At 48.4% G+C, this 23,298-nt stretch overlaps 1 protein-coding gene and 1 long non-coding RNA gene across 12 annotated transcripts in view; one reads left to right on the forward strand and one right to left on the reverse strand.

Annotated features, from left to right (window-relative positions):
- Positions 1 to 7,970, reverse strand: part of PCDH10 (protocadherin 10) — a 195,911-nt gene extending 187,941 nt beyond the window's left edge. For all 11 annotated transcript variants that reach the window (XR_012587273.1, XR_012587270.1, XR_012587271.1 and 8 more), the window contains exons 1-3: positions 2,856 to 7,970; positions 1,327 to 1,385; positions 656 to 762 (exon numbers count right to left, since the gene is read on the reverse strand). Coding sequence is in view for 7 of the 11 variants with exons in the window: in XM_074589011.1 (XP_074445112.1) it covers positions 656 to 762; positions 1,327 to 1,385; positions 2,856 to 5,459 (2,770 nt within the window). In the remaining 4 variants the exon portion in view is untranslated. The remainder of the gene's footprint in view (positions 1 to 655; positions 763 to 1,326; positions 1,386 to 2,855) is intronic.
- A 1,190-nt stretch (positions 7,971 to 9,160) lies between these two features.
- Positions 9,161 to 20,999, forward strand: LOC141743931 (uncharacterized). The gene is made up of 2 exons (XR_012587275.1): positions 9,161 to 9,475; positions 9,979 to 20,999. It is a non-coding gene; the product is annotated as an uncharacterized LOC141743931 (long non-coding RNA).
- Positions 21,000 to 23,298: the final 2,299 nt, after the last annotated feature.

Raw genomic sequence — 23,298 nt, forward strand, 5'->3', positions numbered from 1 at the left:
TCTTTTGTCGGGACTGAAAGAAACGTACTTAAGAATAACAGCCTTATTAACATGGAGATCACTTATACTACATGCTGCCTCAATTTGAATTAAAAAAAACAGTCCTCAAAACATGCTAAGGTATTACACATTCAGAGCACCCGATGTGTCTCCACTGATCCCCAGCAGAAATCCTCGCAGTCTGGCCGTCATTCAATTACTGGGCTCATTCTTTCCCTTGGGAACTCCCCCTGCACTTCACACTGCCATGCCAGCTGAAGTGCCTACTAAGCAAAATTGCCTAACGCTTTGAAATCCTGCAAATTTGCCGTTGGAGAAAAAAAACAGAAATAAAATAAAAGAAAATTTACACTGTAAAACGTACCAAAAACTTTGTTTTAATGTGCGGTAAGTTTTGCTACAGCAAATGGTGCAGAGCAACATACCAGCCCTCCCCCAACCAAAGGAATAAAATAAACTCTGCCCTGTGGATGAAAGGGCTTCCGAATTGTCTCCTTGCCCAGGTAACCGTGGTATCAAGCTGATTGAAACCCAGCCTCCCATACAATATGCTCACATTATTTATGCCTCTCTTGCATTATATTCCTATGAGTAACTGTTTTTCCTCGTCTCCCTACTTAAAGATCTACTATTTCCATTCTCTTATCAGACTTACCAGAGGATTGACCTCGATTAGTGGCATCATGATCACTGTCTCCTTGCTCACTGTCTCCATGACCACTGTCCTTAGAGCTTACTATGTCTGCTTCCTGGAATGCAGAACTAGACACAGAAACATCTTTACATTAGAATAAACATGAAAGAGGAACTCATAAAACATTCTTCTGCCATCACATGGCCAAACACGGTGCTGCATTCACCCCCTCCTGCCTGCTGCACTGCTTCTGCAGAGGGGTTCTGGCCACCAAACTGGCATGGTCAGACCTTGGTACTCTAGCCGAAACGGACAGTACGCATTATTACTCCACCTGGTTTTCATGTCGTTGGTCTAAATAATTCGGTGGCATTTACTTAAGCTGGATAGATTTTTAACTCAGAGAGACCAATGTTTTCTGGAAGACCCTACAGAAGCATTCATGAATATTTAGAGCACGTTTTGGTCTCATACAAACTGAGATTTTGTTCTCTTTTCAGTCGGTTTTGAAACCGGTTCAGAAAAGCCGTAATGCAAACTCATTTAGTCCACAGCGTTTTATTTAATACGTCTACATATGTTCCATTTCCCATTGCTTTGCTACTATTTCACATCTGCAGCTAACCCATTTCTGCACCCCATTCAGACTCACTAAAGCATGCGTTAGGAAAACAAGGCTGGGGAGCTCATACCTGTTTACTCGTCGGGGTCTGTCAACTAGATAACTGAGCTCAGCACGCTGATGTTTCGTCTAGGAAAAAAGAAAATAGCGGGAAATATTTTAACTCTTGATATTTCTGTAACCCAGCATCAGAAAATACACCAGAGCAGCTCACCATACTCACTATAAATGGTAATGTTTAGCTGCAAGTAGGCCTACACAATCTGTTTCTAGGCTGGAAGGGAAAAAATCCCAGCTCTTATTCGCACAGATGGGAAGGCATGAGGGATTTTTTTTTTTTTCCTGAGTTTTTTGGGATGAGATTCTGACACGTTTTCCCACAGTGCATGCTGTCGAGCATCACAAGGACTCCCACAAAAATCAACACAACTATTTCTAGAGTTGTGTACTACTTAGTCTGAGAAAAAAAAAAAACAACAAAAAACTTATTGTAATCTAGTTTTCAGCCTGTTTTTAATTCCAGTGTATAAAAATAGGGGGAGACGGTACAGTTACTGTACCCTAAGGAAGAAAACACATTGAGATACCCTCAAGTCCTTAAAAAGGCAAGAGAAAACAAGAGTTTTATAGCCATTTTGAGGAAAGGTCAATCTTACAAGCCAATATTAGAAATTTTACTGCAAAACTTAACGCTTTAGAAAACGTCATTCAAACCACCTTTGCCAGACTGGACAGGATGCAGCTTTCAGCATGTGTGTTAAGAGAGAACGTGTTGTTTTCATTCGTGCGCAGGCAGAGAGGTGCTGAGAGGATGTGTGAGCTAACTTGGTAGCAAATGATTACCGGGAGTATTACGGCATGGCGTATGCTTTGATAGAAATTCTCTACACACTAGATAACACAATATAGGCAACATGTTTAACATTAAGTCTCTGCGTGTAATTTCATGGAAACTCTTGATGCTTCCCTTTGACAACTCAGCTTTGGGTTATAAAGAGCTGTTCAGACAGAGTAAAGTCAAGTCAATTAATAAACCCTAATTCACAAATTAATTAAAGTTCCTGCTAACTGTAGAGATTGTCACAGTCCCAGAGGGGGGTTCCCCCAAAGCCTTACTTGCACATGCAAAGACTGCAGAAAGGAAAAAAATAAGAAAAAAAAAGACACAGTTGTAAAATGTCACTTCAGAAAACCCTGTGATTACACCTCATGTCATTACATGACTGTCAGCTGCAGCGACTCTGCGAAAAGCAGTATCCACCCCCCAAAAAAACCCCCAAAACCCCCAAATAAAATCACCCCAAATCAAAACAGAGGCGATCCGCTTGAGGCTAAGGGCTCGGGAGGGTCTCTGTGCCCTGGTGCTGCCCGGCCAGGGCCAGCTTCGTCCACAGGCACCGGCGGGGGGGACACGGGACGGGGGGGAACGGACGGGGCACACGCTCGGCTCCCAGTTGGTGGGAGCCAGGGCTGGCCGGGGAGGGGGGGGCTGCCCCGCACTCACCTCGCCCGCCGCTGGAGCATCCCAAATATTAGAGGGCAACGAGGGGCGGTGTGGGGGGATAACGGGGGGGCGGGGGGCGGGCGGCCGGGCCTTACCTCGCTGGACAAAATGCTGCCGTTGGAGATGATGTCGGGCTGCTGGTCGGCGTAGCCGGTGACGATGGCCCCGCAGGGGTTGTGCTCGGCGTCGGTGCTGCGGGAGGGGCTGCAGGGCTTGAGGAACATCAGGTCGGTCTTGGCGGACTCGGGGGTGAGGCAGACCTGGTAGCAGTAGTTCTGGTTGTGGTGGTGGGAGCCGAAGCTGCCCGACTCCTCCACCGGCACCTGCGCCGGGTTGCTGGGCACGTTGGAGCTCTGCACCAGCATGATGTCCGACTTGCTGAGCTTCTTCTTGCGGGCCCGCGCCTGCCGGCTGCAGCAGGGGCAGCAGCAGCAGCAGCCCAGGCAGCAGTCGCTGGCCAGGCAGGTGTAGATGTTGAGCTTCTTCTCCTTCTGGCAGCGCACGGCCAGGACGATCATGGCCAGCAGGAAGATGAAGGAGACGGAGCCCAGGGCGATGATGAGGATGAGGGTGAGGTCGAGCGAGGTGTCCCCCCCGGAGCGGCTGGGGCGATGCTCGCCGGAGCCGCCGCCGCCGCCGCCTCCCCCCGCGCCCGCCCCCGCTCCCAGGCCGCCGCCGCCGCCGGGCCGCTCGGCCGCCCCGTCCACCAGCACCACCTGGATGGCGGCGGTGGAGGAGAGGGGCGGCTGCCCGTGGTCGCGCACCTCGATGACCAGCTCGTAGGGGCGCTGGGGGTCGCGCTTGGCCGGCACCCGGCGGGCCGTCCGCAGCTCGCCGGTGCGCCAGTCCATGCGGAAGAGGCTGGCCTCGTTGCCCCGCAGGATGCTGTAGGTGAGGCGGGCGTTCTCCCCGTCGTCGGCGTCCACCGCCGCCACCCGGCTCACCAGGTAGCCCGGCTCGGCGCCGCGGGGCAGCGCCTCCCGGGCCGGGGTGCCGTTGCGGCCGGGCAGGGGGCTGACGATGGCGGGGGCGTTGTCGTTCTGGTCCACCACGACGATGTTGACGGTGGCGTTGCCGGCCAGCGGCTGGGGCTCCTCGCCGGCGTCGCGGGCCTCCACCTGGAAGCTGAACTCCTTGAGCTGCTCGTAGTCGAAGGAGCGGAGGGCGTAGAGGAAGCCGTTCTCGGAGTTGATGGAGACGTAGGTGAAGACGGACATGCCCTGGATCTGGCTCTCCAGGATGGAGTAGGCGAGCTGGGCGTTGGCGCCCTGGTCCCTGTCGGTGGCGCTGACGGCGTAGATGTAGGCGCCGGGGACGTTGTTCTCGCTCACGTAGACCTGGTAGACGGGCTGGCTGAAGCGCGGCGCGTTGTCGTTCACGTCGCTCACCCGCACCTGGATGGACTTGCTGGTGCTCAGCGGCGGCTGGCCGCGGTCGCGGGCCACCACCGTGAGGGTGTAGGCGTCGCCGCCCGGCTGCTCGCGGTCCAGCGGCCCCTCGGTGACGATGGTGTAGTAGTTCTTGAAGGAGCTCTTGAGGCGGAACGGCGCGTCCCCCTGCAGCAGCTCGCACTGCACCTGCCCGTTCTCCTCCGAGTCGCGGTCCGAGACGCTGAAGAGGGCCACCACCGTGCCCGGCGCCGCCGCCTCGCTCACCGCCTCCTTGACGGTGGAGAAGCTGATCTCGGGCGCGTTGTCGTTGGCGTCCAGCACCCGCACCAGCACCTTGCAGTGGGCCGGCACGGCGTTGGGCCCCAGGTCCTTGGCTTGCACGTACACCTGGTAGACGCTGCTCTCCTCGTAGTCCAGCTCGCCGCTCACCTCCAGCCGCCCGGTGCGCGGCGCGATGCCGAAGAGCTCCCGGGCGCGGGCCGAGATGTGGCTGCTGAAGGAGTAGATGACCTCGCCGTTCTGGCCCTCGTCCGGGTCGGTGGCGTTGAGCTGCAGCACCAGGGTGCCCGGCGGCGAGTTCTCCGGCAGCGACACGGTGTAGACGGGCTGCTCGAAGGCGGGGACGTTGTCGTTGGAGTCCAGCACCCTGATGGTGAGCAGGGCGGTGCCGGTGCGCTGCTGGGGCTGCCCGCCGTCCACGGCCGTCAGCACGTAGCGGTGCACCGCTTGCTGCTCCCGGTCCAGGGGCTTGTCCAGCACCAGCTCGGCGAAGCGGTTGCCGTCCCCCTGCGTCTGCACGTCGAGGGAGAAGTAGCTGTTGGGGGTGATCTCGTAGGTGCGCAGGGAGTTGGTGCCCACGTCGGGGTCGAAGGCGCTCTCCAGGGGGAAGCGGGTCCCCGGCGTCGCGCTCTCCGAGATCTCCACCGTCAGGTCGGGCTCCGGGAAGGAGGGCGGGTTGTCGTTGATGTCCAGCACCTCGATCTCCACCCGGAACAGCTCGAGGGGGTTCTCCAGGAAGACCTCCAGGTGCAGCAGGCAGGAGGGGCTCTGCTTGCAGATCTGCTCCCGGTCGATCTTCTCGTTCACGTAGAGCACCCCGGTTTCCAGGTTGAGCTCCAGGTAAGGGCTGCGGGAGTTGGGCGCCGTCTGGAAGCGGCGAGCCGAAAGTTTTGTAATGTCCAAGCCCAGGTCCTCGGCGATATTCCCCACGAACGTGCCATGCTCCTGCTCTTCCTGCACCGTGTAATGGAGCTGGCAAAGGGCCCCCTCCACCATCCAGAGCAAGGCAAAGAGGAATAGCACAACCATCTCCAAATGGGGAAAGAGATTCCCCCCTCCCCAACACCACCTCTTCCTCCTCTTCCAAAAGCCACCACCACCTCCTCCTCCGAAAATACACAGTACAGTGCGTGTGTGCCTGTGCGTGTCTGTCTGTCTATGTGTGTGTATGTGTGTGTGTGTCTGTCTGTGTGTGTGTCCGCGCCTGCGAGCGTGTGGAGAGAGAGGGATCAGGGGAGGGGGAAGGAAAGGGGAGGGGGAGAGGTTGATTTAGGGGGGGTGCTAGATATTATTTCTTCTGATTCATGTCAGGATTTTTTTCTCCCCCATCTCCCTCCTTTTTGTTACGAGTATTATTGTTTCACACGCTGACCAAATGAAGAAGACAGGCGTCCCCACTTCATCTGTGATCTTCGAAATAAATGGCCAACTAATAATAGCTATTAGCTGGATGTATCTAGAGATACACAGTAGCCCGCTTTTATTTATTCCGAGAGTCTTGGCACTGCACCGCGGCAGCAGCAGTGGCGGCGGAGGCAGCAGCAGCAGCAAATCCCAAGGAGGAAATTTTTATATTTCAAGATTGTCCTCGGTTTGTCTTCCTGGTGGGAGTCGGAGGGGTAGATGCTGCTGGAAGAGCCGGTGGACATGCCCTCTTTAGATGCAAAGAAAAAAAAGGCAGAAGATCGCGAAATTAAAAAAAAAAAATTATAACCCGCAAAAAGATTTCATATCAAAAAAAAAAAGGCAGAGAACAGCTTTGCTACCCAAAACTTTCATTCCCTGATTTCTCGGGGATTTTCTCTTTTTTTTTTTTATTTAAAGATTTTTAGCTTTTCCTCTCTTCTATGAATAGTCTTTCCTTTTCTTCTTTTATTGCTATTATTATGTTCATCATCACCACCGCTCTGCTTTTTATGGATGTGCTGATCAGTTTGGTGGTTTTCCCCCCCCCCCCCGCTCTTTTGCTGCTTTTGCGTCTAGCCCCTCTCTGTCTGTCTGTCTGTCTGTCTGTCTGTCTCTGCTTGCTGCTGCTGCCGCCGCCGCTCGCCTCTCCCCGTCCCGGCTCCTCCGGTCCCCGCTCCCAGCTCCTCTGATCTCTGCCGGCAGTTTCTGAGCCGGCAGCGCTCGGCTTTTCTGTTTTTGCGCAGCCCTCGGCTCCTGCCAACCAATCAGCCGCCAGCAACGCCCCCGGGGGCGGCACCTCATTGGCCGAGGAGCACGTCAAGTAGGCTACGTCATGGGCAGGCAGGGATAGGCAGGCAGGCAGGGATAGGCAGGCAGGCAGGCAGGCAGGCAGGCAGGCAGGCAGGCAGAACTGCCTGCCTGCCTGCCTGCCTGCCTGCCTGCCTGCCTGCCTGCCGCTCCATCATCCCTGCCAGCATCCCTGCCAGCCCCGGAGGATGGCTGTTGTCCGTTCCCCAACTCCCCCCCCCGCCTCCCGCCCCGGGCAGGGACATCACCGCTCGTCATCATCGCGCAACACACAAGGGGTAAAAACCGTAAACAACCCTCTTCCCCCGAGAGGGAGTTTCCACCCGCTGCTGATTTTCCTACCCTAAGCCGGGCGCAGGAACGTTTTCAGGAAAAAAAAAAAAAAAAACAAAAACCAAACCCAATCAACCATAAACAAGGGGAAATTTGAGATTATTTTCCTCCCACTCCCCCCACCCCCCCGCCCTCCTGGGCTGCCTCAGCTAATTAGTTTGTTTGGCGGTGGAGAAAGTGCAACTTTCCATCAATACGCCTGTACAGTGTTTCCAGCTCCGGCCAATTTAAAGTATCAATTTTTTTCCCCCTCCGATTTTACACTTTGGAATTTCCACGAACGTAACGGGAGACCGGGGGGGTGGCGAGGGAAGGGGGACAGCGGGCATGTCCGCTGTCGGTGGCCATTTGGGGCGGCGGAAGGGCATCTCCGGGGTGGGGGGGAATCAAGCCCACAGCCCCCGATTTGCTTATTTTCAGGCGAAAAGCCGCGATACCGGGTACGGGCTGCACCCTCGCTCCCCACGCCGGTAACGGCGCCGGAGGCTGCTCGGCTGCACCCAGCCGGCGTTCGCAGCCGCCACCGAGGCTGGGGCTGGCGACTTGCGGATTTTAGTAGCCCACCGCGGCGGGTGTATCCCCCTGCCTCACGCAGCAACAGGACGTTTTCCCTTTTCCCTCAGCCGGCTCCGTGCTGAATGAAGTCGATTCCAGCAATAGTGTCTATGGCACGGCAAGCGCTCGGCTGAGGCGGGCGATCGATGCCGGTGGCGGCGAAGCTCCGCCGGGGCTGAGAAGGGGGCTGAGCCCCGGGGATGAAATTTTTTTTTGGGGGGTGGGCTGTGTGGGTGTGTGGGGGGGGGGGTGTGGGGGTGTGTGTGTGTGTGTGGGGGGGGGTGTGTGTGGGTGTGGGTGTGTGTGTGTGTGTGTGTGTGTTCAGAGATTTAACTGCCGGCCGTGTTAGCGTCCCGGACCGTCCGCGGGCTTTTTACAGCTGAAGATCCGCCTCCGCAACTTCACGAAATGAGGAAAGTAGCAGTAAAAAGAATTCGATATTTGTAATTCTCGCCTCTTTTTTTATTTTTTTTTTTCAGAATATTAGATTTTCTAAAAAGCAACACAAAGCCGGTATGAGCAGCTTCTGCTTTGACCCCCATCTTTAATCCGCCAGCGAGCGGTGCCTTCCCCTTCCATGCATTTCAATAAACTCTATTGCTCAGACGCGTTTTCGGACTTCGCATTTCCCAATTTGCGCCTCTATTAAAAAAAACCAACCCAAAACCGCTCGCCTTTGAGCACCCTCCTAATCGCCCTCCCCGGGGACGGGGTCCCGGGGCCACCGGGCTCCCGGCCGCCGTCAGCCGAGGCCAAACCGAATCTCGACGTCACTCCGGGGGCCGGGGCGGTTCGTCAACCCTCCCCCCTCGCCAAGCGGGATACGGCGCACCGGCTGCGGGCGTCGCACCCCCGCCTCCCCCGGGCCACCTCCGAGCGGCGGACTCGGCGTCCGGGGCTGCCGGTCGCTCCCGCCCGGGGCTATCGGTCCCCCCGGTCCCCCCCGCGCGGGGCTACCGGTTCCCCCGGTCCCCACGGCCGGGGCTGTCGGTCCGCACGCGTGGGGGTCCCGGTTTCCCCCCGCCCGGTCCCCCCGGTCTCCCCGCCCCGCGTTGCCGGTCCCCGCGCAGGCGGTGGCGACCCCCGGGAGCGCGCGCCGGCCCCGCCCCGCCCCCCCGCCGCCAGCGGCCGCACTCGCGGGGGAAGGGCGCCCCCCAGCGGCGGCAGAGGCGCACTGCGCCCCGGCGGCGGCACGGCCTCCGCTCGGCGCGGAGAGCGCGGGGCTGGCGGTCCCCGCCCCCGCGCCCCGGCTCCCAGACCCCTTCTCCTGCCTCCCCTCGCCCACGGACCCCCCGCTTTCTCGCCCCCCTGCCCCGCGGGCAGCAAGCGGCTGCGGCGGCTTTGGAGCCCGGTGCCGCGGGCGGACGGTGCTGCCCTGCCGCTGGGGGGGCGAGGCGGGAGAGCGGGAACCGTGTACGGGCGGGGGGGCGCCGGTGCTGCCGGCAGGGAAAGACCACCCCCAAATAGCGTCGTGTCCTCCCCCCTCCTGCCCACCTCCCCGCGCTTGGAGCGGATCGAGGTAGCGCCGGCGGGTCGGTTTCGGTGGGTGTTTTCCAATAAAACAGATTTCGTCAGAAATTCCTCCCCCCTCCACCCCTCCGCCGCCTCGGCCGCCGCCGTTTTGCGTTGGATGCGGCCGGGGAGCTGCCGGCCGCGTCTCCCTCGCACGCAGGAGCGCCACCGTCCATCTTCCGCCCGCTGCCACCAACTTCGAGCACCCGCGGCGGAGTTGGTGTCCTCCCGGCGCTTCCCTGCGTTATCCTGCCGGTAACGGGGCGGCCGCTTCCCGGGATTCGCCGGCACCCGAAGCAGCCCGTCTCCCAACCCGCCCCGCCGCCGCAGCCCCGGGAACGGCGATCTCCCTTCCCTCCCGGGCGGCCAAACCCGGGGGGACCCCCCTCCCGGCCCGGGGCCGCGACCGAACCCGCCCCCGGGGACCGGAGGTAAGGGGGGGTGGTGGGGTGCGGGCTGCCCCCGATCCCCCCCCCTCTTTCCACCATTTTGTGGGTTCCTCCCCGGCATATTCAGCCCCGAGCGGGGAAGGGGAAGGGGGGGTGTGGGGGCTGAATTAAAAGCGCCGATGATCAGAGCCATCCCTCTAATGCGAAATGACAAATCGCACTTAGGCGATACATGAACGAGAAAATGATTTATGGATTTTTCGCGACGGCCTGAGCAAATGAAGGCGACATGAATTATACATCCTAATGTGCAGTATATCATTTTCTAATAACACTGGTTTAGTTCTAATGCCGTACGCCGCTCTCTTCGATAGGGGGTATTGATTAAATAAAAAGTCCGAGGGCTGTCTTTAAACTGGACGCGGATCTTCTGCAGGCACCAGCTGAGGTTTATGTATTTACCTCTCGCTGGAGCAGAGGGCTATCATCGGACCCCTGACACCGCCGCGTTTAGTTTTTCCATCTGTCATCATTTAATTTGGCAGCTAACTTCGCCGAATGAAGACTAATCTTTCCTGTCGCTGCATTTCGCTCCACGCTGCCATTTAGAAATGTAAATAGATGACATCAGGTTTGTAAACCCACCGTGCTGACGGGGATAACACCTGGGTAAGTCAAACCTCTCCTCCCTGCCAAAATCCTCACGTGCCCCTTTGTCACCCCATGTGCAAAGGGGCATTTTCTAGCAAGGAGAACACATGATAAATAATGCTCCTGCTCAACCAGAAGTTCCCCAAGCATCTCCATTTACCCAGTCTCAGGGATTATCTTAAAGATAAAAAACTTCGCATTTAACTGACACGCCGGGAGAGTGAATCAACATGAAAACCCGAGTGCGTGTGTGTAAGGGGGGGAAGAGCTGCCAGATGGGGAGGGGACTTTGCCCCGGACTCAGCCTGCATCAGTGCCCCAAGGCCAGGGCTTCCCCTCTCCCACCGCCAAGTTCTTTTGCCCTTCATCACAGAGCAGCGGTGAAGTCATAGTGACATAAGCTATGAATATTCCCAATTATTTCAGTAGTTCCTCCTCAAAAATGACATTAAGAAGGACAAAGAAGGACCTTTCATGAAACAGTATGAAACAGAGATGTGGAAGATGGAAGTAAAGGATTAATGCATTCATTTTGGGTGGGTAAATCAGTGATGATTGGGGAAGAGGTGAGGAAACGCTTCATTTCTCATGACCCAAGTCTAGTATTTTCATTGTTCGGATACAAAAGGAGGAAAGGAAATGTCTGAATGCTGTGTTTTGGATTCAACAATCACTTTCCTAACCTGGACAATCATAGCTTTGGGTGTAGAAAGCCAATCCCCATTGTTTAGTTGAGTCACCAAAATGCTCTTCTGGTTCTATGTTAGGTTATCAGTCTTAGTTTTAGGCTGAGGAACATCGTGGCCTCTTTTCCTGTCTGGATGTTAAAAACACATTCTCCCCCATCTCCTAGATTATCATTATTTTGTTTAGTTTTAATTATCTAGGTTTAAAAAAAAACAAACAACCAAAAACCAACCATCAAAACCAAAACAACAAAATCTACCCAGGTTCTCCTTCAAGAGAATTAATAACAGCTCTTAGTGCAGGAAAGATTACTGGAATCAATGATGTGATTAGGATTGTAAATAAGAAGATGTCACCAGTAGAAAAAGCCTGCTTTCCTAACAGGAAGATGTGTACGTTTTACTGATAGGGCCGTAGGATGAAAATCCTGCTTCGAACAGAGGTCGATACAGAACAATTTCAGAAATTAACTAAGAGGCCTGATTAAGGTTATTTGTGTCAGAGGGAAAGGTTCACTGCCACCACTCCCTCAATGGATTTCTCTCTTAATTGCCAATGAGGAGACAAAACAGGAAGGCTAGACCATTTGGCTAATCGATAAAAAAAGCCTGCCTTCATGTTTGCCTGAGGAGCGCTCCTTGGGTAAGATCGATGTCGCAGCCACCAAAGTTCTCGCAGAGGTCACCAGTGACCAAGACATTTTCTGTTGGCTTTTAAGCAATGCTGGAGCCAAGCATCTGCCGCGAGGTTGCAAATGTAAGCAGAACTGGAGATGTGATGTTAATCATCATCCTCACGCTGCTGGGAGGACTCCTGGTGATAAAAACAACTTGTCATGTTTATGACCTTAGACAGCTGTTTTAATAAATGGAGATAAAGTATTACTTCATTACATGCTCTGTGCTGCACTAGTGATCAAATATGACGGAGCCTCTCCAGAAGGTGCTGGGAGTCTTTCTGAATAAGGATTGCTGTGGATGAACCACAGTCCAGAACAGAATTGCAGTGGCTGCAATGCTATAGAGGTTTTTTTAGGGCAGCTTCTGCTTCTTTTTCCTCGCCCCCAGGCATTTGTACAGATTTCAGGGAGACCACTCAAGCAGCAAGAGGCTGTTCAGTGTAAAACAGTAGATGGATGCAGCCCGTTGCTCTTATCCCACCTTCTCCATCTTTCAGAGTCTATCATAACATTCATTGCAAAAAAAAAAAAAATAATCCCATCCTGTTTTAATGACTTGTGTTTTTAGCTAATTCAAGTTTGCATTGAAATAAATATAAGAAAACCCTGTTTTTTTCCCCACAGTTAAGATCTCAACACTTTCTAGCAATCAGGCCTTTTTACAGTGTCCAGGTGGGACAAGCCAAGGTTTTGGTCACTTCAAAACACTCATTTCTGTATGCGTGGCTTTACACCAACCAGCATACATTGGGCCCCATTCCTATAAGCTTGCCTTATGTCCCATTATTTTTAATCCATTAGTGGCAAATCTGACAATCGTGAACTTAACGCTTATTGTAGTGCTGCAGATGCATTATAAACCAACGAAAATGACTTCATACAAGGTGATCAGTCAAAAGTATATATTTCTTTTAATTTATCTGTTTACTTGCAGAAGAGAGATGACATCCGTACCTCTCTTACCTCGCAGAAGATATTTCTTGACAAAATACTTTTCAGTAAGGCAAATTACTTATCATATAACTAGAATTTTCAGAAAGATAGTTTGCTCCATAGATAGGAACCTGGTATTGCATCAGCTGAGAAGCAAAATATTATCACATTTATCAAGACAGGCGTCATCAAGCCACTATTTTCTGTATTTTTTTTTTTTTTTTTTTTACAATATGGCTCAATCAGCTGCACCCATTTCTTTGAACTTCATCGAAATACAGTTGACCTGTATCTGAATTTAACAAATGCTGCTAAGCCTGAATGATTACTAGAGCAAATGAGGACTAAACTGCCGTGGAAAACTCCGGTTGCTTGAGACTGTTAAGCTTCTTATTATACACTCAAAGCCATAGGTAGATGGAGTTACTCATGATAAAGAAAATTGCGCTGTTGATTTTCTTTTGAGCAGCAAGTTTAAGCCTTGAACTAAAGCACAGATTGTTTTGAGGTTCAGCTTGAAAGCAGTAGTTAAAAAATATAAAACTTTTATTCTTATCCTTATATTTATATATATACTTACATATATATAAATCCTAATACAAGGATTTATTCTTATCCTTATAATACTGTATGTGTAGTGCTTGGCAGAATAAATAAATAAATAAAAACCCCCTTAGATTGTTTGCCCAGAAGAATTTGCATTCTTGGGCATCAGCATTCTATCGATATATAGTCTCCAGCATAAGTGTATTATCTGAGTCATCATACCAACTACACAGCAGATAACTATAGCACTGACTAGGAAGGGAAAGGAGGAAGATGGGAAAAAACGATGTTACAATTATGGAGTCGCTTGGGAAGAGAGTGCACATCTGTATTTTTTTGTAACTAATCTGGGTGGAGCTACTTTCACTACCAAAATTCAAGACCGCATCTTTCTATTTGAGTCTTCACATAATAAGAGCTGATACGTGGGTGCTTGCTTTTTCTCCTCACATTGCATCTGGCTGCTGTCAGCTTTTCCATAGTGTTACCCGCCTCAGTTTGAGTGTTGAGGAAGTTCCATCTGGAAAGCAGTTCAGTTGTGTATGGGGCAATAATCAAGGAAAACACATTATTTTGTCTATGCTAAAAGTACTGCAGCATTCAATTCAGAAGTTTTACCACCTCCACATTTTGTAAGAGTGACTTTAGCAGATGGAGGTCTCAAGAATGCTTTTCGCCACTCTCAGGAAGATACACCAGAGTGGTAAGTCCTCGAAAAGCCTCCAGCTTACACACTCTCAGAAATTTATAAGTTGGTCCTTGAAAAATCTGTGCTAGCCATCTCCTCTCACAACTCCTGCTTAGTGGCCAGACCGCATGACAGAAACTGTGCAAGTTCATATGTTCCACACAATTGCTGTGGAGGATGAACACCATTTTTCTCAGAATAATTATTTCCAGGGTTCTGCAGGCTCCTCTATAGAGCTGGATATAAATTCAAAGCTTGGGTGCGCTTATCATCTGTACACTTACTACTCCCACTGGTGGTAGAGAAGCAGGAGAAAGTAGAAAAAGAAAAGCATACATATGGAACAACACATAGAATAGCAGAGAAAGGAGGTCACAAGTAGTGAAGTATGGAGAAATCACTATGAAAGTGTAAGTGCAGCAAAACAAATCATAAGAGAAAAAATTAAAAAAGCATTTAGACTTAAAAGCAAAAGCAATCAGACGATAACCACAAAGCTAACTGTCCTACCAGACTTCTCAGCAGCTTCCTAAGTTCCTGCAGCCTAACAACAAGAACAAAAAAAGCTGTTAAAGAGTTCCCCTTCCCCTTTTATCAGCAGGCTTTACATATGCATATGGAAAGCTCACAACTGCCAGCTCTTACTTAATTAGGTGAAGTAGGAGTAGTCCCTGCTATAGATCTCAATGGTCCACACTCTATTCATTATGCAAGTTGGGGCCTGGTGTTGCTACAATTACAGTTTTTCAATTAAGAAATCAAACCAAAAGATTGTCTCTCTCCCCAGCAGTCAGTGCTAAACTGGGGGGTCTCTGGGGGCCATGCCGGCCCCGCGGCCACTGCCTCACACAGCTGCAAGGTCGCTCTCCTCAGCAGCATCTTGCAGCTAGGGGGGACAGGGATGATAACGCCTCGCCCAGCAAAACTTTGGGAAAATTATTAACAAAGTGTGCAAGCTGCATAATGAAGGCTTAAGAAATGTTTGATTGGAAAGCTCCTCATGTTGTTGCTTCCAATGAGTCTGTACGTTGTGGTGATCTGGTACTAAGAGGTCCCTCGCCACTGCCCATCAGTCCTGCAATTTGCTCATTGGAACGAGGGGCTCAAACGATACCGTATTGTTATTCTGGGACATGATCTTTTCCAAGAAGATGTTGCTTAATCAGCGTACACAAGGAGCAGTGTTGCTGCTGTTGAGCCAGAGCTGGTCAGTACCTGCAGGACTTACAGTACACAACATGTGAGGAAGGAAAAGAAAGATCTTGTAGTCAAACATGTTGCGTACCATATGCTGTTGTGTGTTAATGTATGTAACACATGCCCCAGTTCCTCCGTTTTAAGGAGGGCTATAACAGTATTGCCGAATACATTTTGGCATGAGTGGGTGAAGACTTGTGAAGCACTTGTGTGTGATGAGCAGAGCTCCAGAGGTGATTACAGTTCTATTGGAAGTGGAGGGTCGGCACCACACGCACTAAAGAAGTCTGCAACCACATGTGACTGTCTCCCAACATGCCCACAACAAGCTGCTGAATCACACCTGCTTCTTTTAATACCGGTGTTTTCTCATTTTGCAGGCTTTACTATGCAAATCTTTTTGAAGTAACGCATGCATATACAATCATATACATACGCTTATATGTAATTACACGAACCTTGATGTTGAGCTTGGAAAGAAATGACAGTACGGCAAGACGTGCGTGGGGGGGAGGAGAGGGGAATGCAGCTGCAATCGAGTTCAGTGGGAGCGACGGCTGATAGAAAACTGATCCCTCCTCTAGCGAGAGGCAATGTCCTTTAATTCAACGTGCTTCCAAGTTCTTGGGAGAGGCTGATCAATTCTGCCACTTGCAACAGCAGAACGTCACCCCCATGACCGGCAGGGTCACCCCGCCGTGGTGACAGCAGCCGGATGGCTCCGTGGCTGCTTCTCCCAGTTGCCGAGTACCAGCACAGGTCCCCCGTGCCGCGGGGAGGGAGAGCATCCTTTCCCCAGCAGCATCCTCTCCCCACCCCTGCCGCGCGCGGTGTTCCCACAACGCTGCGAGCTGCAGCAGCTGCCGCTCCCAAGGGATGGTCCAGCAAATCCCGCAGCTGTGGGAGGCAGCAGCTGGATTGCAACAAAGCAATGAAGTGCCCACGCGAAAAAGGGGAGCTGTGCTTATTACACATAAAAGTAGCGACGTGGCATGCAGTTGCGTAGTAATCTGCACTGCTGTGCGATCACAGGAGGAGTGTCTGTCTCCAGAAAGCAGAGAGCTGACTTGAAGTCATTGATTTAGCGGGGAAAAATATAACATGGGTGCTGGGACAACTCTACGTGAGCTAAACATGAAAGTAAAGAGATTCGCAGGAAAAGGAGGGGAAAGGAAGACAAGACAGGAAGGACTCAAGTTGTGGGAAGTGTAAAATGGAAGAATGAGTCATGTAAATGTGATTTAGGGTAGAGTGGGAAGATGATAGAAATCTTGTAGGAAGGCTTGGATTTTCTTAGCTTTGAAAAGCGTTCGAGAGTTTTCTGGCTTTCAGTGATTCTCATAGATTTCCCTGCAATTGGGGGAAGCTTGTTGAAAGGGGGATTGTTGCTTCCTGTAGAAGGCTGTGTTAATAGCAGAGTGGGAATATTTTGGAACAACTTATTGCTATTAACTGGTTGTGGCCTACTAATAGCTTTAATTAGGAAAGCTTCTTCTGGAAGAATGTGTTAGAAAGTTGTCTGCCACTGTCCCATGCTGCTGTAATGCTGGGCAGTAGGGATCTGGGGTGAACTTGTGTCCCCCAGTTTCCACCACTCTGTAGTTTCTAAGAATCTGGAGGTGACCAGGAAACTAGCTTGTAGTGTTCAATTTGCTGGAAAGAAAGAACATATACTTTTGACCCTTTGCCATATTTCGCTCAGCACGGAAAAGAACAAAAGCACAATTAGGAAGGAAGAAATACCCTTTATGGTGTTACCAAAGTGCCAATAAAGAGCTTCAGAAATGTGGTTCTCATTGCCAGCAAAGATAGAAAAGCCAAATAGTAGTTGTATACATTGATTTTGCAATGTAACTGTAGGCTTACAGAGCGGTATTGAGGAATATTAACTGAAAATCCTTGACCAGAATTCAGAAAATTATAGCATCATCAGAAGTCCTTTATCTACAGAACTGTATGTGTAAAACTGTAAATTTTAATGCCTCTTTTCAGAATTTTCAATAGGTAATAAATAACCACCTTGCATTGTGGCTTCTGTGGGAAGAGGGAGGATAATACCTGATTGGTATTCTAATCTGAGAAATCACAAAAAATGAGGCTACAAAAAAATATATGTGTCAAACCGTATTTTTTTCCTGCCAAAATGAGCTTTCTGGGTAATAATTTGGTTCTGAAAATTTCTGGAGGTGATTGCTGTAATAAAACAGTCTCCAGAGCTTATGTGCTTTTAGGGAATAGCAATAATTGCCATTTGATGTAGTACCAAAGTTAGAAGACAGGATAGTGCTCTTGCTTTGCTAGTGGTGGTGATTTGGAAGGACTGCTTTACTTTTCCATACCTCAGTCTTTATATATGTATAATGGGCATAATATTATTTCTCCCTTGTGAAAAAACTGAATTAGGTCCATGAGGAAGGAGGTCCTATACAGGAATTGGACTTCATTACTGTGTATGAGTCTAATCCAAGAAGGGTTTTTTGAAGGCCTGCCTACTGAAATGAGACAGAAGTAGAAATATGTGCTTCAGGCATCCTAACAGCACAAGTTTGGGAACTTTTTGTAGGAACTTGGTGTGGTTCGGCAGTATGAAAAGTGCAGTGTTAGCGCTTCCAGCGCTGCATCAAAAATGCTGTGGCCACGGCCAAAATATAGCCTGATATAAACACATTTGGCTTATTCAAATGTTTTCAGCATATATAGATAAGTTAATTTTGTAGTGGCAAGGTTTACTGCTTGTCCCCCGTCTGCTGGATCATAGGTGACATCTGTCTGGACTTGGAAGAAGTCGGTAGATGTTCCATATTGCTTGATTTGTCTAATTTACTAGGATTGTGATTGTCTGATTAACTTGAAGCTGATCCAGCTTGTTATTTCTGGGTGATCAGATAGTGTGTATGTGAATTATCCACTCCTGTATAGAAGACGCTAATCATACATTAGTGATCTAAAAAGCCTAGCATAAATCTATTAAAATACCTGTAAAACTAGAATAGAGTTTTCCTCAGTACCATCTGGTTGCCAAATGTGGCATTAGGCAATAACAGCTTTCGGTCCGTGAGAGTGTTAGAAAAAAAATGTACAAAATGGTTTAACCTTTCTGGCTATAAGAGCATCATAACTTTGGCATCTGTTCTAGTCCCACTTAAATCACTGGAGTTTTTGACACAGATTTTCTTTTTACTCGGGGTAAGATGAGATCCTGCTTGTAGACACGACTTCATTTGTCCTACAAATCTGTGTGTGTCTGTCAGACAGTGCACAACCGGTCTTTGATCATGTTTGGTTTTTTTGTTTGGGTTTTTTTTTTTTCCTCCTACAGGAGCAATAGAAACGTATTTTCTCTGGCACTCACTGCAAACAGTAGAAGCCTTGCCTGAAATTAGGAATGGTTGCTATCCAACCAGTGTAAGTTTTAGTTACAATGTTTTGGAATCACCTTCCTTGTTTTTATCATTTGATGCTATATTCACTTTTTTGGCCTTGCCCTACAATATATATACATGCACACACACGCACACATACAAGTGGAAGTAAAACTGAAGTCTGACCTTGCATTTAATGATCACATGAAATTGTGATGAAAAGCCTGTAGGTGGTTGGGACATGGAAGAAATGCAGAACCAGGACCCTGGAACCTGCAATACAGAGAGCATTTTCTAGAAAGAAAAAGTATATCCTGCTGTCCCCCCAATTTTTGGCAAATACTTTTTGGTTCAGATATACTGAGGGATCCCAGCTGAGGGATAAAAAGGTAGTTATTTTCACTGTGAATAATGATACATCTCAGAATAGGGAACCAAACTTCTATTCCTTGTTGTATTTTCCTTTCGCTTCCTCGGACCAAATGAAATGGATCATATTGTGGAGCAAAATGCTGGAAGCTTCCATTTTAAATATTATGGAAAGCAAAGTAAATAGAAAGAAAGCATGTGTTCCTTTTTATTGTATTTTTCTGGAGGTTATAACCAGAGTTGTTTTCTCACAGCTTTAAGCTGAGTTGTTATGAGCAGTTATTCTTATGGAGTCAGTATGGACCGGATCCAGAGTTGTTCAAGCAAATAGCAAGATTTCCAGCAATTTCAGTGTTCTTTTGATCAGGCCTTTAATCTTCTAGAAAATGGTGAGCTTAATAGGACTATTGTGAACTCGGTGCTGATGGTGAATGGAGTTCCCTTTTGTGCCTAAAGAAGATGGATATTTACCAACTGGTTGTCTGTAAGTATTGTTTTACTTCATTGTCATTCTATTCCCTTTCCAGCTGTTTTTGTATATAAAAAGTTCAAGTAAATCCCATTTAAAAGGTCTGCTTTTGTGTTAAGGTACTTAAAGTTTAATGTCTTTGTGTCAAAGAGCTTTTATGAAAGAAGATTTGTCCAGGCATATCCTGTAATAAACATCTGGAAACTGCAGGGCTTGGCTAATGGTGGCTATAGAGCAAGAATACAGTTTAACTAGCCGGCTTTACATCAGGATTAATTTCCCCCCTTGTTTGTTTGTTGTTTGGGTTTTTTTAATCTTCTCAATTCACTTATTTATTTTGTAATCTGAATGTTTATGTCCTATTGTGGTTAAATGGTCTTAAATAGTCTTCTAAATAGTCTTCTGGTTCATAGGTAGCATCAAATGCCGCATCCTGGATTGATGAAGGGCGGGCTGTATGAACGCAGATTACATCTCTGCGTGGTATTCGCTGATTAAGTGTTTGAAGAGCAAAATTGCTCATCTTTAAAGACAACTTCCTTCAGTACAAAATATATAGGAAAATGAGTATTTCTAGATTAGTCAAAAGCAAAAGCTGCCACAGAGGTAATAGGCATCATTTATATGTGGGCTAGAAGTTTAATTAGGATTAAGCAAAACAGAAGACTAGAGCTTTAGCCTATCTGATATAGAGCAGAAGTGAAAGCCCTTAAACAATTTGGGGGCAGGGAGGGAATTTAAGTGTTTACAAAATGGAAAGACAGTGAATAGTTTCAGTAGTAATAATAGGGATGAGAAAGAATTGCAGAAAATACTATAAAAGAATAAGGAAATACATGTTTGCAAAGGTTCCAGAGGGAAAATTAGGTAAGGAAAGTTCCAGCAAATAAGAAGTAGAATATGAGGTGGTAATCCCTCCACTACATTTATAGTCCTGTGAATGAACAAGCAAAAACATAATCCTTATTTTGGATGTGATGATACTGAAGGGTAACGAGCTGTAATGACAAGAGTCACTGTCAAAGTTCTCGGATGACAATAGGAGGTTTTAGAAAACAATTTTAAGTGTATGACTTAATCGGTAATTCTTGGAGAATTATTATCTCTGACAGTCCAGGAACAGATTAATTGAGTCGACGTGCAGAAATAAAGTTATCATCTCCCAAATTTAGCTGCACTTACCTAAAGTACAGCTTGACTCTTACAGCCGAAGTGAGGCTGGGTCAGTCAGGGTGGAAGGACATTGAGTGAGTCAGCCCTTGGGCAAGAGGCACAAACCCAGATTCAGTCCACTGGGCAATGGAAACAGCATTTCCACGTGCCACCAGTGCTCGCTGGGGCAAGACCGAGAAAGGTTTACCAGGAGCGCCGCGCCGCCAGTGGTACAGTGGAGATGACGCTGACCAAGGACCTGGAGGAAGTGGGTTCACCTCAGGACCTCCTCGTCTCTCAGAGCATCCCTGTGATGATTCCCCATGGGCCTTCCAGCAAGATGAAGATTTTAATTACTTTGAGGAAGAAGGAGAAAAATAAAGATGTAAATGAGAAAAGCATGTGGCTACAGATGCTTGCAGGTGTTCGCTGTCAATCCCTTTGTTCAAAAAGTGCTCAGCCCCATTTGATTCTGAAGGAGGAAAAAATTTACTTCTGAGATATTTAAAACTAATTTTGTTCTCATTTATGTGGGAAGATAAATTGTGATACTTATGAAACTGTTTCATTTTAATTGCGTATTTTAAAAGATGTTTAGTATTCAAGGATGGTCTAAATTTAGTCCTAGAAAGTTTATCTTATTTCTCTGTGTATTTCACCTGTGGATCCAATTGTGAAAAAAGCACGTTACGAAGCTGCAAGCAAAGTCTCATTGTATTTCTCTGCTGTGTTACCTCAGTTTTTTCTGAAGAGGCCTGCCTTAAGAGGCCACGCTTTCTGAGCCCATAGACTGTCTTGTATCTCAAACTGCTAATAAATGCCAACTAGATTAATTTCAGTGGTGTTGTGTGGTTCACATTAAGAACAGCAGGATTACTTTTGAGACTGGAGTGGCTGCAGTCTGTTGCAACAGTGTGAGCAGGTACCAGGTCTTCCAAAGTCGGAATCAGCCATAAATAAACTTTCTCAGACCAGAACCATGCAAACTTGTGCATTTTGGGGTTAACCAGTGCTTGTGTGGTGCCTCTCCTTCCATCATCAAGTTTTTAACAGACAAGAGCACAGGGAAGAGCCATGCATAGGCATCATCTAAGGTTGGGTAGCATCTGCCCTGTGCGACCTGTGGGCTCATGCTTTTATCTGTATCCTCGGTCCATAGCGGGAGAAGACTGCAGGAGATGTTAGCTCTGCCCTTCTCCCTTTCACCCAGTGTCATTCGGATGGGATTATCAGAGTGCTCAGCTGAGTTCATTGCCCTGAGCACGTGGGCAGCTGGGATCCCTTCTGTGTCCTCTCCCCCTCCTGTTTTATTGGATTCCTCCTAAACAAAGAGGCATTTTTGCTTCCTTTCTCCCAGATACGATTCTGCCATCATTTTGTCATGTGTGGAGGTGACTTCAGACCTAGGTGGTTTGGGTTTGTCTCTCTTTGCTGGCTTGACAGGTTCTATGGAGCCTACTTGTCCACACAAACACTTAAATTAAGTGCCCGAGGTTAGCCAGCGGGGAACATGCCTTGAACCCTCTACCACAGACTTCCATGTGCTAGATCAGACATAATACATGCCTCAGATTTTATAATTCTAAGTATTTTAATTACACAGAGGCATGTTGCTAATGAAGGAATGTAGTAAAATTTAATTTCACTATTATAGCCTGTGGTATGGATTCAGGTTTTAAGTTGAAATGGTCATACGTAGGGTCAAATTCTTCAGAGAATTCCATATTTAAGACCAATTGATTCAGACACATTTTTCATTAGTGAAAAAAATTGAAATACTTGTTTGAAACTGGCTGAAACAAGTTTCAAACTCAGAGTTTACTTCTGATTTTCACAGTTTCTGCAATTATGTGAAATAGCAGAGTTCAGTTTAATTGACCATGCACGATGTGTTTGCATGTTACTGATTTTAAAATCCAGGGCTTAACATTAAAGCTAGAGTTTGAATCAGATAAGTAGACAAATACAAATTTTTTATATACACTAAGCTTTTCACTTGCTATGATGCTGATGCTCAGATACCCTATTTAATGATAGTTAATACAGTGATACTGATTTTGTCCCTGCTGCGTTCATTATTAACCCAGAAGGTAATGGAAATCTTATTGGACTCAGTACTGGATATTAATGCTGTGTCTGACTATGGTATGAAAAAAATGAAGAAAGAGCCTGCAAACATTTGTAAGTTAATTGCCTGACTTGGAAACCGCTAATGTACATGAGTAACATTTACTCACGCAGATTGTCTCAGTGAATTCAAAATCCCTCCGATGGGTGGTTGCAGAGTAAGGCCATAAATCACACCTTTATGGAAAGTCTAAGAAATGTTAATGGGAAGGCACCCACAAGGTACTAATGAAACTTCGTAAGTTTTCATGAACAGGGTTTTAAAGGCATATATAATTAAATAAAGGTACTGGTCAATATTTAAAAATAAAGAAGAACCAGAAATTGAACTTAGTTTGCCTACATATACTTAAAAAAAGAATAATCTTGAGCAGCTATCAGCTCACAGTAGTTATTTCTATTCTACCACAGCCACCGTGTCCATGTTCCCTCACACCTGATATGCCAAACCCAGTGGCTGAGTTACCCATGCCTCCACATAGTTTTTTCATTTATTTTTGTGGCTGGCCAGCATTTTAGTAGCATCAGTGGTTGGGCAGGCTCCTGCAGCACAGAGGAGCCTGACACCCTGCTTTCACATGGGAAGGGGTGCCAGGACAAACGCTGATGGCACCTGTTTTAAGGCTAAGTAAAGATACTGTGATGGCCCACCAGACTTTCAGCTGTGTCTCCTGTACACAAACAGTGCAGTGATACCCAATGGCGACAACGACAAGCTCATGGCCAAACACGATCCTTGTCTCAAGGGAGGTGACTGAATTTTTTACCACCTGGCTGCATGTTTTCACTCCCCTTCCGGGCTAGTTTATTTGGGTGCTTGTAGCCAGGTGCAAAGAAGCTGTGGAAGTGGGATATACACAGCTTGGGAGTATAAAGCAATGATTAATTGATCAGCACATGTGAAATGTAGCTAGGATTTAACAAGCTGCTGGCGTTCTACCCCTGGTAAGGCAGCTGTGTAGGCCTCGCTGTCTGTGTAGGCCTCGCTGTCTGTGTAGGCCTCGC

The sequence above is a fragment of the Larus michahellis genome, chromosome 5 (assembly GCF_964199755.1).
Source record: "Larus michahellis chromosome 5, bLarMic1.1, whole genome shotgun sequence".
Taxonomy (NCBI): Eukaryota; Metazoa; Chordata; class Aves; order Charadriiformes; family Laridae; genus Larus; species Larus michahellis.